We start from the raw sequence: 15,056 nt of genomic DNA, 5'->3' as shown, positions 1-15,056 counted from the left end.
AGAGAGAGAGAGAGAGAGAGAGAGAGAGAGAGAGAGAGAGAGAGACAGAGAGAGAGATACACACACACACATACACACACACGGGAACAAAGATAAAACCCACAAAGAACCCACAAAAAGCCCCCCTCCCCCCAAAAAAAGAAAAAGAAACCCAACAAAACAAACCCACACATACACAAAGACAAACTATTATTTTATTTGGTAGTTTTGAGTTATTTTATGACAATGTTCAGTTCTTCCTAATATTTATAATTTTTACACATATATTTATATACATATAGATATATATGGCATATCCATTAAACAACGAAACTTGCTCCAGCATGGAGGCAATGACCACAACAAATGTTACATGCCCACCAGCTTGGTGAAAGGACAAAGTAGCCAAAACCCTGTCCCCTATGAAAACCAGGCAAACAAATATTATGACCCATTGGAAATGCACATCGTATTTATGTAAATATTTTGGCAAACACAATAAACTCAAATCCCTTTGGTTAACCAAACAGGTTTAATAAATACTTATAGTAAACACATGTACATCCAGAATTCTGCCACATAGTAAGTCAATACTTACTGCACCAATTCTGGACTATAACATATTTAATTATTCACAAATTATCATTTCTTCCTTTTCAAGAAATTGTTCAATGATACCCTGTAAATTATGTATCAAAATATCTGAACCAATTTCGGAAAGATGAGTGCCATCAAATCTAAATATTCTCTGACAATTGAAAGTGATTTCTGAATGAGAAATATTTTTTCCGTGTAATTCAGAATTCGTAACAATTCCCCACCCCTTTCTATTGACTCTTAACCGTTTGTTCTCAATTGCTTTTATATTTTAGCACCGTACCAAAATAATCTGGGTGAAATATTCGACCAAACCGAACAAGTGTTGAATTGTGTGCAAATCTCTGTCTACTGCTCTGCAGAGGTCATTACATTTCCCATTAATTATCAGTGGACCCTAAATGTATAATCAACATTGTAGGACCACCACAGTAATTTGTAATTTGTGATTATTTGTTAATGATCTACCCATACCATAACATAGCATTAGCATAAACAACATTCATAATCAGCGAACCTATCTTGGGTAGAATAATGACTTAATATTGTAAGTTACTATTTAGTTACAAAACATGAGAATATTGCAAGTATTATTGAAAACCAATTAGCTCCTAAAAGCTGACATCAATTTGGGACTTTATCTGATAATGACCCATGTACGTATACCTCATCGCTGTACCGACAGATACACGTAGTCATATATGCTGACCCGTAACCAGTAAGCTTCCAATGGATGTTTTTGAACAGTATGAACAGTAATTATCTTTAACCTACAACATCAAACATGACATATAGTTAAGCATTCTACTGTACATTCATAAAAAAAGCTAATACCAATATACCTCAAAGTGAAAAATAAAATACATGAATATACAGTATATTAATTAAAACCAAAGCGACAAAGCATTTATGTGTTATATTTACAAAAAAAAAGAAAAAAAAAGCAACAATATCTCTCAAAGTATATTAGTTGTACACCCATAAACAAGCTAATACCAGTGTCGCACGAAGTGAAACAGCCACAGCAACTACTTTTCAGGAAGTACACTTAGAGTCATTTCCACGATTTTCAGTAATGATTCCATCACTTGAGTGGTGCGGATTTTCAGTACTTCCTCTCCGTTTTTCGACACGTGCTCCAGATACATCTTATCTCCCATGACTTGCATCAGCACGAATCTCTGACCATCGGTAAGAATGTTGAACACGGGAACAGTCGAAATGTCAACGTCGTGCTTGCAAGCAAGTTGCTGTAGAACCAGGAGCTGGATGGTTGCCTGGGCGAAGGCTTTGCTGTTCATACTAGAACACGTCTTTGCTTCCATGCATCCGATCGGCTTTCCTTCACGTGTGCGAAACAAATAGTCGAACTTACAAGTTGGCATGTATTTGAAGTTAATTTGTTCCTCTGTTCTAAAACCAAATTTACGTTCCATGCATACCTTTTGGAGTATGGCCGTCAGGAACATCCTGACATTTTCTTCTTTGTGCAGCACATCGCCGAGTTTAGGCTTCATGCTAGAAGTTTGCAACATGTTCAGGGTTCCCTGAATGATGTTTTCCATTTCTTCTGACTGGTCTACCTCATCAATGTTGACATTCAGCTTTTCCACATCCTCAAACTCAATATATTTACTCAACATACTTAAATCCCACTTACTGACGCTTGTTGCTCGGTCGTCTATTTGGAATAACGGTCGCCGCATGGGCTTTGATTTTGGTTCAGCTGCCTTTAATGGAGAACTCCAATTGGATTCCACCTGACTGGAATGAATATAATATGCTGTGGACGCCTCATGTTCTGTATTGCCCTCCTGCTGGTTAGCGGACGTAGATGTTTCAACCATTCTGCTATAATTACCAGGCTTTGAGTTTGGTTCAGCTGCCTTTAATGGAGAACTCCAACTGGGTTCCACTTCACTGGAATGGGTATATACCGTGGACGTCTCGCGTTCTGTATTACCCTCCTGCTGGTTAGCGGACGTATATGTTCCAACCTTTCTGCTATATTTATTACACTGTAAGCCCTGTGTGTCCTTATCTATTTCGAACGATTGGCTTAAGCTGGTTACAAATTTCCAAGAGATAGAGGCTGGCCCAACGAGCGTATCCTTTTCTATCTGTTCACCTCTTGATCTTCGGCCAACAAGTGGCTTCAGCTCTGATAGGAAATTTTCCCACCGTGTTTGATTTGAAGGCTGACTCATTGTTTCCAAGTGTTACTAAAGATGTCAAATTCTGAAAATGAGGACAAATATGTATATACGATGACCACTTACATCCCTGTAGAACGAACAATGAACATGCTATAATAGTTAACTCTTAATAACATTGACTGTGTGAGTGGTGAATAGCAGATATGTTGCGGGCGTTTTTATATAAATATTTTACTTGTTTTCGTGCGAACATAAAAGAATACAGGTACTGCAGAGGTATAGAAAGTAAAACAGGCATCGAAATAAGTCGAGAACGGTCGTTCAGGTTACCGAGAGGTTACCACATGTAAGAAAAGTCGAGAACGGTCTTTCGTTCTCGACAAAAAGTTCAACGAACTGTAGTTTCGTTTCCGAACGTAAGTAAGCCAGGCAATTCATTCCAGACTTCGGCGTTTCATTTTCTCGTAAGGAATTGCATCGATGTTCTCGCGTACTTGTGCAATTGCAAGCAATTATAGTCATTCGGCATTATAGGTTACACTATACCAATTAATTTCCGGCTGGGTCGAAGTTCGAGGTGCACCGAACTTTTGATAGAGAAGTTAACACCGCAAGTCCTGTGATTGGTTATAAATGTGAGTGTGTTGGTTGTAAAAAAAAATAGTTTCATCTGGGCTAAAAATGTATGCAATTTTATTTGATGTAGTACCACCGTGTCAAGTAGCCTTGTGCTTGGAACATGTATGGGGTACCTGTAAAAAAAAGTACTCAAATTTGGTGCTAAACTAGGTGTGTTGCAGAAACATCTGGTTATACCGAAAATGAGCCATGAAAGGTACCATTTTCTGCAGTTAATACTTTGAGGTAGGGGTTGTAGTACTGATATTTATGGGTCACAGTTTGGTTGATATATTGCATATAGTGTTTTTAAACACAAACGTTAACTTGGTCGCCTATGGGATTTGAATTGGTATAGTCCAACCTTAAGCAACGTCACCTAGATGAATTTACTTCCGCATTTCGTTTTCTCGTACAAAATTGCACCGATGTTCGTGCGCACTTGTGCAATTGCAAAGCAATTTCGGCAATCCGCGGTTTCATTTACTTCCGGATTTCGTTTCTCGTACCGATGTTCGCGTGCACCGATACAATTTCAGAACGTCCGCGTTAAAAGTAGTAGTAACAGGAATTAAATTCTAACTTTCATATAGTTGTGGTAACCTATAGGTTACCAGGCTATATTTTGTGGTAACCTGTAAATGGGTTACCAGACACAATGCTTATTTCGATGCCTGTAAAAGTGTACCATAACACGGTGTTTTTCCCTTAACTACTGGACTGTAACTACTTTATCACTTTGGGACGTCACTTCGGTGTGATCCCTTAATTGGGATGGTGATACGAAAGTGTGTCTTTTTATCTATTGGTAATAAAGACATTGTATTTTGTTGGGTACCCAGCCATGTTGGCATCAGGGGTAATGAAAAGGCAGATTTAGCTGCCAAGTCTGCTTTGGATTTGCCTCATGCCAGGGTTGGTGTACCGTATACTGATTTTAAATATGGTATTAACAAATTTATCTTTTCGATTTGGCAACGTGATTGGGACGGTGAGGTTGCGAACAAGCTTCATGCTATCAAGCCAGTCTTGGGAGAGTGGCAGTCCTCCTATAGACGGTGCAGGAAGGATGAAATAGTATTGTGTCGTGCCCGCATCGGTCACACTTACTTAACCCATTCATTTATCTTGAAGAAAGATCCTCCACCTCAGTGTGAGCACTGCTAGTGTCTTCTGACTGTGCGACACATTTTGGTGGAGTGTAAGCAGTTGTCAGAAACTCGAAAAGATATATTTGGACAAAGAAATGTGATGGAATCATTTCGATTCCATCCAGAACTTTTATTGCAGTTTTTACGAGATACTGAATTTTATTCTAAATTTTAATTATATCTATCTGTGATATTTGTACTTTTACACAGTCCTTTACACTGTGTTTTTATTTAATTGTTGAATTTTTATATTGATGATGATCATCACACTTTTCTTGCATTTTACCATAGTTTGACACCCAATAGCCGATGTATTTTTCGTGCTGGGGTGTCGTTAAACATTCATTCATTCATTCATTCATTCATTCATTCACTTCGGTGTGAGGTGTCGCCTAAAACGTATGCATGTTAACCATGGTATAATTTCCAACTTTGAAAGTTACACCATGGCTAGGTTAACCTGTACTGTTTTGAATACACAGATGGGGGAGGGGGGCATTAGAGGTTCGAGCTACAAGACACCAAAGTTAATACTTTAAAATGATCCTTTCTCTATCAAGAAAGAAATATCAGATTGACAAGGTCCTTTTCTGTAAGGCTAAATGCCCGTAAATGCACATCATGTCTAATTATTTAACTTAAAACATATTAAACATTATTAACACACGTCCGGGAATTTGTATCGCGTCCATAAACGAAACTTCTGTGTCGACCGCATGTTGAAACATCATCCTCCGTAAATGTTATGAGTATTATTATTAGAATGTGCTGACGTTGTAGCTAGTATTAGGTACAAAGATTTCTGTGGTTATTTCTTGCCTTGTCATTGTTCACTTCTCTCGAGCACAATATTCATAGGCTACGTGCAATCATCAGATCGGACGAAATATCAATAACAAATAGTTGTTTCATACTCATCCTTGTTCTATACTAAAAACTACTAAATCTACCGAATCCATGTTATGATTTAATCCTACACAGGCGCACAAATGACGCAATCGGGGCGGGACGTAGCCTAGTGGTAAAGCGCCCTCCTGATACGCGGTCGGTCTAGGATCGATCCCCGTCGGTGGGCCCATTGGGCTATTTCTCGTCCCAGCCAGTGTACCAAGACTGGGATATCAAAGGCCGTGGTTTGTGCCATCCTGTCTTTGGGATGGTGCATATAAAAGATACCTTGCTACTAATGGAAAAATCTTTCGGGTTTCCTCTCTAAGACTATGTGTCAAATTTACCAAATGTTTGACATTCAGTAGCCGATGATTAACAAATCAATGTGCTCTAGTGGTTTGGTTAAACAAAACGAACTTTAACAGACGCGATTAACGGGCGACTGACGCGAAGAGGCACAATTCCATGTGGATATGACAGCGCTGTCAACAGTTACTGTCAATGTGAGAGGCGTGACTTTGTGACAGATGTGTGTCAGCCGTTGTACAAAACAGTCGTAGCATAGTTTTGATTCGTTAACTATATTTAGAAGACTGTCACTCAACTTTGTCTCATGCCAACATCTAAACACGGTTAACTCTTCAAAATGTATCTGTCTTGCTAAGCACGGCAATAGGTACATGGCCCTAAGTTCAATTTATAATTCTTTGTATAATTGATTGGTCGGTGCATATCGATTATACCCGATAATCGATAACGAAATTCCAGCCGTGTTCCAACACTAGTAATGTATCACAAATGCATGCACTGTTATTAGAGCACTGTATTAAACATTCCTAATTGTTTTATAACAATTATGTGTGCATATATATACGAGGTACCTCATAACTGCCTCCACCCGTTTTTCCCCTGTTACGGACACCTGCCGACATCCACTTTGAGAATGCACATTAACATTTTATGTCAATTATTACACATATCTATAGTTTAGAACATAATTTTATACCATAAACTATAACAAATGTCACGTGGGCACACACTTTGCTCTACGCCACCACAAGAAATTACAGCGCAAATTCGTTTCGCATAGGGGCGTCGCGTTTCTTCGTCTAGCGTTGGTACTGATTAACAACATGTAGGCCTACGTTTAATGTCATGACAGGACTCGAGAACAATCAAACTAAAGTTCTGTGGCATCAGATTTAGAAACAAATGTGTATTTTAGACACAGTAGCTTGCGACCATTTGGTTGTCGACGATTGCCAAAGCATTACATAGTTTCCTCTAGCCTTCCCCTACATATCAATAAGGGGAGGGCTGGAGGTGACTCGAGCTACTGGATGATAGAAACAGATTCTGGCGTAGTTGAACTGCAAGTCATGAAATCTTGCCCCCCACCCCTTAATTCTGAATAAAAAATATTATTGGTAGTAAATCTTAAGGCAGAGATGAATTTTACTTGTAAAATGCTAAATTTTACGAGGGGGCATACACCCGAACCCCATAGAAATTTTGCTTTGCGCACTCGATTTCAGTCAGCCCCCCCCCCCCCCCCCCCTCCCAATGTCTGCTTGCTTCCGCCATGCTTGCAAAAGTCTTGTTATTCTTGTATATTGCAAGTATATTATTTTTAAACATGTTTTTCAACTTCAGTATGCCTAATGTCACCCATACATCTTCAATACAACAAAATATATTTCGAAACTGAAAAAAACAATCTGCTTTCAAAATGGATTTTCAAAATGATTTTACCTGTACAGGGGATAACCGCATGCGGGTAACTGTAGTTACTCGCATCCAAGATGGCGATGGTCGCACATGATGAGTATTAATCAATGTGAATTTCCATTCTTAACGGGTATTTTTGAGATGTCTATATACAGAGACTTCGTGAAATATATAAAGTATGCATTTTTTTAAGCATACGTTTAAAAAAGAAGAAGAAAAAAAAAGTATTTAGGAATTAGATAACGGGCATCAAAAATCGAGTGTGATGTTGGTAACTGAAAGTGTCAACATCATAAGGATGTGTGTATCTGTTACGGTTGGATGAGGGTAATTGTTCGATGCAGAATGCCGTTCAAGTCACAAACAATTCAAAATTGGGTGACTGATTACTTTAATTTGAATATAAGACGAAATGACTCGACGGTATTGTCATACTCTATTCTGTAATAATATAATATAGCTTTATGTCTTTATAGTCTTCTTGTATTAACTTTCAAGATTGAAGTAGTCTGACATATTACTCAAACTCTGAAAGATGAAAGGACAATTATACCAAGCGAGAATTTAATGTTAGATTATACCAAAATTAAAATTAAAATATACTCCCGATATTTGCCGAATCATGAACGCACGCACGCATTCCATACAGTTATGTATTTTGTTGTTGAACATCAAAATGCCCCGGCAAGGGAGAATAAAAGACAAACAACAACAACAACAACAACATATATATATATATATATATATATATATGCGAAGCTATCCAACGTCTTTAGGTATGAGTGCTTCAACTAGTTTTGCCATTTGATATTGTTATTAGCTGTGGACTTGCAGAGCGCGTGTTGATCACGTGAGCAGAGGTGTCACACAGTACAAAACCGCAAAGATGTTATGCGAAAAGTGTGCACATGGTTCTTTCTATTCATATTTTTTTAATCGGAAAAATACTTGCTGTGTAATTAATATTAGCAGCATAATTTAACCAAATATATTTTTTAATAATTTAGTTTAGCCTTGAATATGTTTATAATATTGTTTGTGTAAACTTCATGTGTGGCGTAGGAATGCAAAGTTTCATTGATAAATAACTAAATGAAGTAGCCACAACATGACGGGTTTTTGTTTTTTTCATTGACGTGCAGTGTAATAAAAATACTATACTCGTCCCCGTGTGAGACCGTTTATATTACAACTCGTGTTTTTTTTAATCGTATAAAAATTAAAAGTAAACTCGTAATATAAACGGTCTTACACGAGAACTCATTTAGTATTCTCTGTATAACGCTCCGTAACTTCCACAAAATGTTACGTAACATTTTGACATTCACAAAACAAAAAAAAGAAAAACAAAAAAGAAATGTTTTATTTAACGACGCACTCAACACATTTTATTTACGGTTATATGGCGTCAGACATATGGTTAAGGACCACACAGATTTTGAGAGGAAACCCGCTGTCGCCACTACATGGGCTACTCTTTCCGATTAGCAGCAATGGATCTTTTATTTGCGCTTCCCACAGGCAGGATAGCACAAACCATGGCCTTTGTTGAACAAGTTATGGATCACTGGTCGGTGCAAGTGGTTTACACCTACCCACTGAGCCTTGCGGAGCACTCACTCAGGGTTTGGAGTCAGTATCTGGATTTCAAATCCCATGCCTCGACTGGGATCCGAACCCAGTACCTACAGACCGATGGCCTAACCACTACGCCACCGAGGCCGGTACATTCACAAACAAGTCATGCGATGGATTTAATGTAATTTTAACGTACTTTTTTGCAATGTGGGAAAGCGCAGATACCGATTTCAACTCGATTTATAATCCTTATTGAATTTATACTTCTAGCTATAACTAGCCTACGTTAAACAGTGTCGCCATGACAGAGCGTTTATGAAAAAAAAACAGAGAGAAAAAAAAGAGATGTAATAATAAAAAAACAGTGGGTTACATAATGCTGCTAAATACACCTACCCACCCCCTGTAACGCCACATAACATTTGGACCCACACCCACCCACTCGAGCGGCCCAGTGTACATTTTGATGGTGTGTGTTAAAATAGTATTGGCTCTGGTGGAGGATGTATCGCACAAATAGCACATGTAATAATCTGAAAAAAAATATGAAGGGGGAAACATAAGAATAATGTGTTTTACTGATTGTTTCTAGACGCACATGGCGATCATTAGTTGTGAAGAGACAACTGCAGCAGTTACTCTCATTCTACAGCTACGCTCATCATTGCAATTACCCCGCATCCCTTTTATCAGATACCCACATCCCATCTGAAACTGACTGACCTACATCATCGCTTCGAAGTTACTTTCATCATGCCTAACTTTGTGATTTCATTATCTGATGAATTACACAACTTATCCTTAGTGCATCGAGTCAAAATATATTCATACTAAACCAACTGCCGATACGCTATATATATTAAACTGTGAATGTAATGCTTAGAAATACGGAAAGTCACATTAATACTCATATGTGCGTCCTCCGCCATATTGGATAAGAATACAATTACAGTTATCCCCTGTGACCTGGTAGCGAAGAATAAAATGTTTGAATATGTCTGTTCGTTTTTATTTAAATGTATAAAAATTGGTTGTGCTAATTTGGGATGGTTTGATTTTGCCAAAACAATAATTTATATTTTGTGTTTATACCTAGAATGAAGATAAAATTGTGGTCAAACTTACTCGTTCAGAATAAAACGTCGAACTCAAATCGAAAGTACGTGATTGTCGCTTCACAAAGGCACAGTTTCCGGAAAATGTTTAAAACTATAGTTTCGTTCATACACTGTGGTCATTCCAAACGACTAGTGGGCTTTCTAGGAAAGTTACCGGGTACGTGGTTCCACACGGTAATCTCGCTTATAATTGATACTGGCTTCATGTCGCGGACTTATTTTTAGCTCGGCTATTATTATGGTGTTCTTCTTTTTTCTTTTTTTTTCTTTTTTGGATGGGTGGGCGATACGTTGCCCAGTGGTACAGTGCTCGCTTGATGCGCGGTCGGTTTGGGATCGATCCCCGTTAGTGGGCCCATTGGCCTATTTCTCGCTCCAGCCAGTGCACCACGACTGGTACATCAAAGGCCGTGGTATGTGCTATCCTGTCTATGGGATGGTGCATATAAAAGAGCATTTGCTGTTAATCGAAAAGAGTAGCCCATGAAGCGGCGACAGCGGGTTTCCTCTCTCAATATCTGTGTGGTTCTTAACCATTATGTCCGACGCCATATAACCGTAAATAAAATGTGTTGAGTGCGTCGTTAAATAAAACATTTCCTTTCTTCTTTTTTAAGGGCGGGACGTAACCCAGTGGAAAAACGCTCGCTTGATACGCGGTCGGTCTAGGATCGATCCCTGTCGGTGGGCCTATTGTTTATTTCTCGCTCTAGGCAATGCACCACGACTGATATATCAAAGGCCGTGGTATGTGCTATCCTGTCTGTGGGATGATGCATATAAAAGATCCCTTGTTACTAATGGAAAAACGTAGCGGGTTTCATCTCTATGACGGTGTCAAAATGACCATATGTTTAGCATCGAATAGCCGATGATTAATAAATCAATGCGTTCTAGTGGTATCGTTAAACAAAACAAACTCTTCTTCTTTTCGTTCGCTTGACGACTACACGTCGAAGCCAGCTGTGACTACGAATGATACGATACGATACGATACGATACAAAATGCTTTATTACCGTGCTTACATATGATGCATACATATAATTATTATATACGTATAAACACAGTGGTGACCCAGCAATAATAAAGCTAATGATAAGAATAATGAACGACTAAATAGTATATACATTAAACAAGTGCTATAGCGACTTGCCACATATTAGTTTAATAAGTGTTTTAGCTAACAAAATATTTCTTGCTGTATCCATGTCTCTGTAGATCACTTTTTGGTACCGTGCAGCTTCTTCTGCTGTACATATTTGCAATCTTGGATGACATGTTCGGTCACCTACTCTGCTTCTCCACAGGACATATGGTGTTCCATAGTAGTGTAAGGGCCTATATAGAGCCATGACTTACTTTCCGTGACCTTCACCTTGGTAGGTGTCTGGCCTTGGTGCGAGTCATAGACTGACCTTGACATACTTGGCAGGTGTGTGTCATAGACCGACCTTGGCACACTTGGCAGGAGTCTGGCCTTGGTGTGAGTCATAGACTAACCTTGGCACACTTGGGACAGCTGCGTGGCCTACTAGGGTGAACGCCCGCCCGTGTCCCTGGCCGACTTAGGTTGTTACTGACGTACTTGGACTGGCTCTGGCCGATTTGTTTAGCATTGACCGACTTAGAGGGCAGTGACTGGTATACCTAGGCAGGTGTGCGACCTTGGTAGCCTTGACCTATCTAGAGGGCAGTGACTGACATACCTGGTGCAGGTATGCAGCCGTGACTCATATTGTAGCCTTGGCATACTTGGGCCGGTACTGACGTCCTTGCGCTGGTCTTGGCCAGGTTCTGACGTCCTTGGACTGACCTTGGACTGCTAATTTAGAGTATAAAAAGAGTATTTTCTTAGTATCTTCATTCGCTTGTCAAGTATAAGTATACAAACGAGATCTACATTCAGTGTTGCTGTGGAGAAAAAGTTACTCAACGACCGAAGACTTCCCCAGGGAAAGAAATTACTGCGAAGGAAACAACTTGTCAACATACCCCTTAGAAACCAAACTCTACTATTGATCTCATTGTAGGTTGAATGACATTTTTTAACAAACAAAATTGAAAAGAAAAACATAAATTGTATCAAATAATAACTTACCAAGCTGAGAATCAAAAACGACAAAACCAAGAACGTACGCACAAAATCCCAAACATGTGCAGAACACAATAACATACAAATCAAATATTATGTGTAGAACAAATATATTAACAGAAAAAACTGGCAAAAGGTCGGCGTTTGAAGAATTCACAACATGTGTTCGCTCTGTCAGTTTAGAAATGTCCCTGTGAAATATCGTGACCTTTCTTGATAATTGTTTTGGTTCGTGAGTATTGGCTTCCATAATAACTTAACAACCTGTGACGGAACATGCGCTTAAATTTGTTTCGCCTGTGGCGATTTTAATTGTGTTAGAGGGCCGTGTGCAGTTTCATTGCCCGTAGCCCAGGTGGGCAAGTTGTTACGTAATACTTCGCGCGATCGGGCATTCCAATATGCACTTAGTCCAGCTGTGGAGGCCATGTGGCGAGTAGTTACGTAATACCTCTGCGAGTGCGGTTTTTACAACCGTGATTTGGCGACGATGGCGTCAGTAAGTCTGACGATCAGAGAGAAATAATACCGCTTGGTCGCGTTGGAAATATCAGATGATAGGGGGAGGTACCGCCTTGTACCCCCAGGCGAATTCTGTTTTTTAATAATAAATAGCTAGTTTTTAGAGATATGGAGGAGAACCAGAATAGGAAGGCTCCCAGGGAACGTAGTCCGTTGGACTTTGGTAAATATTTTTATTTCTGCTCTGTGTATAACCTTGATGTGATTGATGTGACTTTAAATATTTTAATACTGTATTATCTTAGGAGATGCTGCTGCTGCTGCTGTGGTGGTGGTGGTGGCTGCTGCTGTGGTGGCTGCTGATGTGGTGGTGGTGGTTGCTGCTGTGGTGGTGGTGGTGGTGGTGGTGGTGGCTGCTGCTGTGGTGGTGGTGATGGTGGTGGTGGTGGCTGCTGCTGTGGTCGTGGTGGTGGTGGTAGACCTTTAGCATGTTTTTGTTAAAAATGTCTTAACATGGCGTCTCTCCTCGAGAATGTGAAACCACATTCTGAACATGTGCTCTGCATGACGACTCTAAATAAAATGACGATATCTGACCCACATAGTTTCTTTTATAGTTTATTTAGAAATGCTTCTGCAGTTTCGGGGCTTTCCAACCCGTACCACTTTGTTGTTGTTGTTGTTGTTTCCGTTTCAGATCGGCCTTGGCTTGCTCTACCACCTGTTGTGTTGGGGAGACCATGACTACTTCGGGTGTCGGGGGCTTGTTCTGTTCCTCGTTTTCTTCTTTCCACGTGGGATCGTAGAGTTCTAGACATCGATCCACACTGTACATGATCTGACTTTTCCCACCACGTTGAATTTCGAAGTGACGTTGAAGTTTACCTTGTGCCTGTTGTTTATAGAAACGGGTCCACTTATCCACTTCGAGTACATATAACTTGTACTGGTCTGACAAGTTGCTCCTCTGAAGGTTCTACCTCAAATGAGTTTTCCAAAACTATTTTACTTATATACCTTATGACGCATAAAGATATGGTACAGGAAAGTTCGAATGTGTGTGATACGTATGACCAGTGCCCCTCCTCCCAAGCACAAAACTCCTCGCGCGAGCTCCCAAAAAACATCGTTACCAAAATGTTACCCTTTACCAGTGTCACTACCATAGGGACACGTCTAGAGACACACTCATGGACGCAGGACATAAATAAGAAAGCAAAACCTGTTATTCACGGTTTTATTCACAACATACAACATGAAAACTTAGCACACAAGTGTCTGAAACATTTAATGTCTGAACATGTTGTTCACATAGGGACATCTTGGAGAGAGTCTGTAATGTTCCATCACTGGGTCGTCTGTCTTCTTCCATCGGTAGACGCGAAGTCCGCAACAGTAACAGGTGATGGCATCGTGATCTCCCGTGTAGTAGAAACCGGCCTTGACAAGTTCTTTTGGTTTATGACGTAATTGTATAGGCCACCGAGCATACGTCAGCATCCGGCCATAGAAATAAATCATTTCGGGACGATGACAGAACAAGCAACGTCTTGAATAGCAGTCTTCCTCACAGGCAGCATCTGTTTCACAGGCAGCATCCGTCTGATCTGTGGGTTCATCCACGAGTTCGCCTTCTTCAGTTCCAACCCCAATTTCACGTGTTTGGTAGTCACTGATTGTATGTCTTTCTGAACATTTGCAGACCAAGACGTCGTCCTCGTCGCTACTGCTGCTGCTACTAACACTGCTCGAATATCCCGATGCCATTTTCTTCGTACTAGAATATCTTCAAACTCCAAAGCAAAAATAGATCTCGTTCACAGAACTTTCGGCAAGCGAATGACGCTACTAACAAAACACCCCCTTTTTATATCCCAATACGAGCCTACATAGGTCATGGCCAGTCGTAACTAGGTCAAGGACAATATTCGGGGACAGTCCAAGGACACGACGCGACTAGTTTAAGTAGGTCAGGGGCACGGTTATTCATGGAAGTCGGGCACACACCTGTGCCAAATTCGTGCGCCTGCCTACCAGTAACTGCCCTCTAAGTAGGTCAAGACTAAGCCATGAGTTACATACCAAGTACGTCAAGGCTATGACTTACACCAAGGTCACACACCTGCCAAGTGTGTCAAGGTCGGTCTATGACACACACCTACCAAGTATGGCAAGGTCAGTCTATGACTCACACCAAGGTCAGACACCTACCAAGGTCAAGTTCACGGAAAGTAGGTTATGGCTCTATATAGGCCCTTGTACTACTTTCCATTTCAATTACAGTGTACCCTCGATTCACTGCCACCTTCGCCATCCGCAAAAGTCCTTTTTGTACCGAACTCCATTTAGTCATTAAAATCCCCTTGATAATACCACCAACAGTGTGGTCAGAAGTTAATCGTCTGGTCTGGTAATGATCTCAAATTACCACTAGGTGGCGGCATTCGTTTGGTAACATTGTTAGTGCCACGACCATCAAAAACTGTTGGATTCATACAGGGCTTGTTCCCCGAGAGCCTCACGTAGAGTTGTTTTGAAGCACCGGCCAATGAAACGACAGCATTACGGGATCTCGTTGGTGATATGGCCTTAGATTACAGTTATCTTAGCATGCGCTACGACAACTTGCTCTGAATGTGCACGTAAAGCCATATGACCTGACCTCAGTTATCTTCCCATTTGGTT

The 15,056-nt window shown here is 40.2% G+C and overlaps 1 protein-coding gene across 1 annotated transcript; it reads right to left on the bottom strand.

The window, feature by feature from the left end:
• Positions 1–180: 180 nt before the first annotated feature.
• Positions 181–10,041, bottom strand: LOC121378888. Its single transcript, XM_041507244.1, has 2 exons — positions 9,824–10,041; positions 181–2,814 (listed from the first exon to the last, which is right to left on the bottom strand). The coding sequence occupies exon 2, from the start codon at positions 2,781–2,783 to the stop codon at positions 1,605–1,607; it is 1,179 nt and encodes a 392-aa protein (XP_041363178.1). The 5' UTR covers positions 2,784–2,814; positions 9,824–10,041; the 3' UTR covers positions 181–1,604.
• Positions 10,042–15,056: the final 5,015 nt, after the last annotated feature.

The sequence above is a fragment of the Gigantopelta aegis genome, chromosome 8 (assembly GCF_016097555.1).
Source record: "Gigantopelta aegis isolate Gae_Host chromosome 8, Gae_host_genome, whole genome shotgun sequence".
NCBI lineage: Eukaryota > Metazoa > Mollusca > Gastropoda > Neomphalida > Peltospiridae > Gigantopelta > Gigantopelta aegis.
Note: the sequence above shows the minus strand (reverse complement) of the source record. Positions and strands in the feature narration are given on the sequence as shown.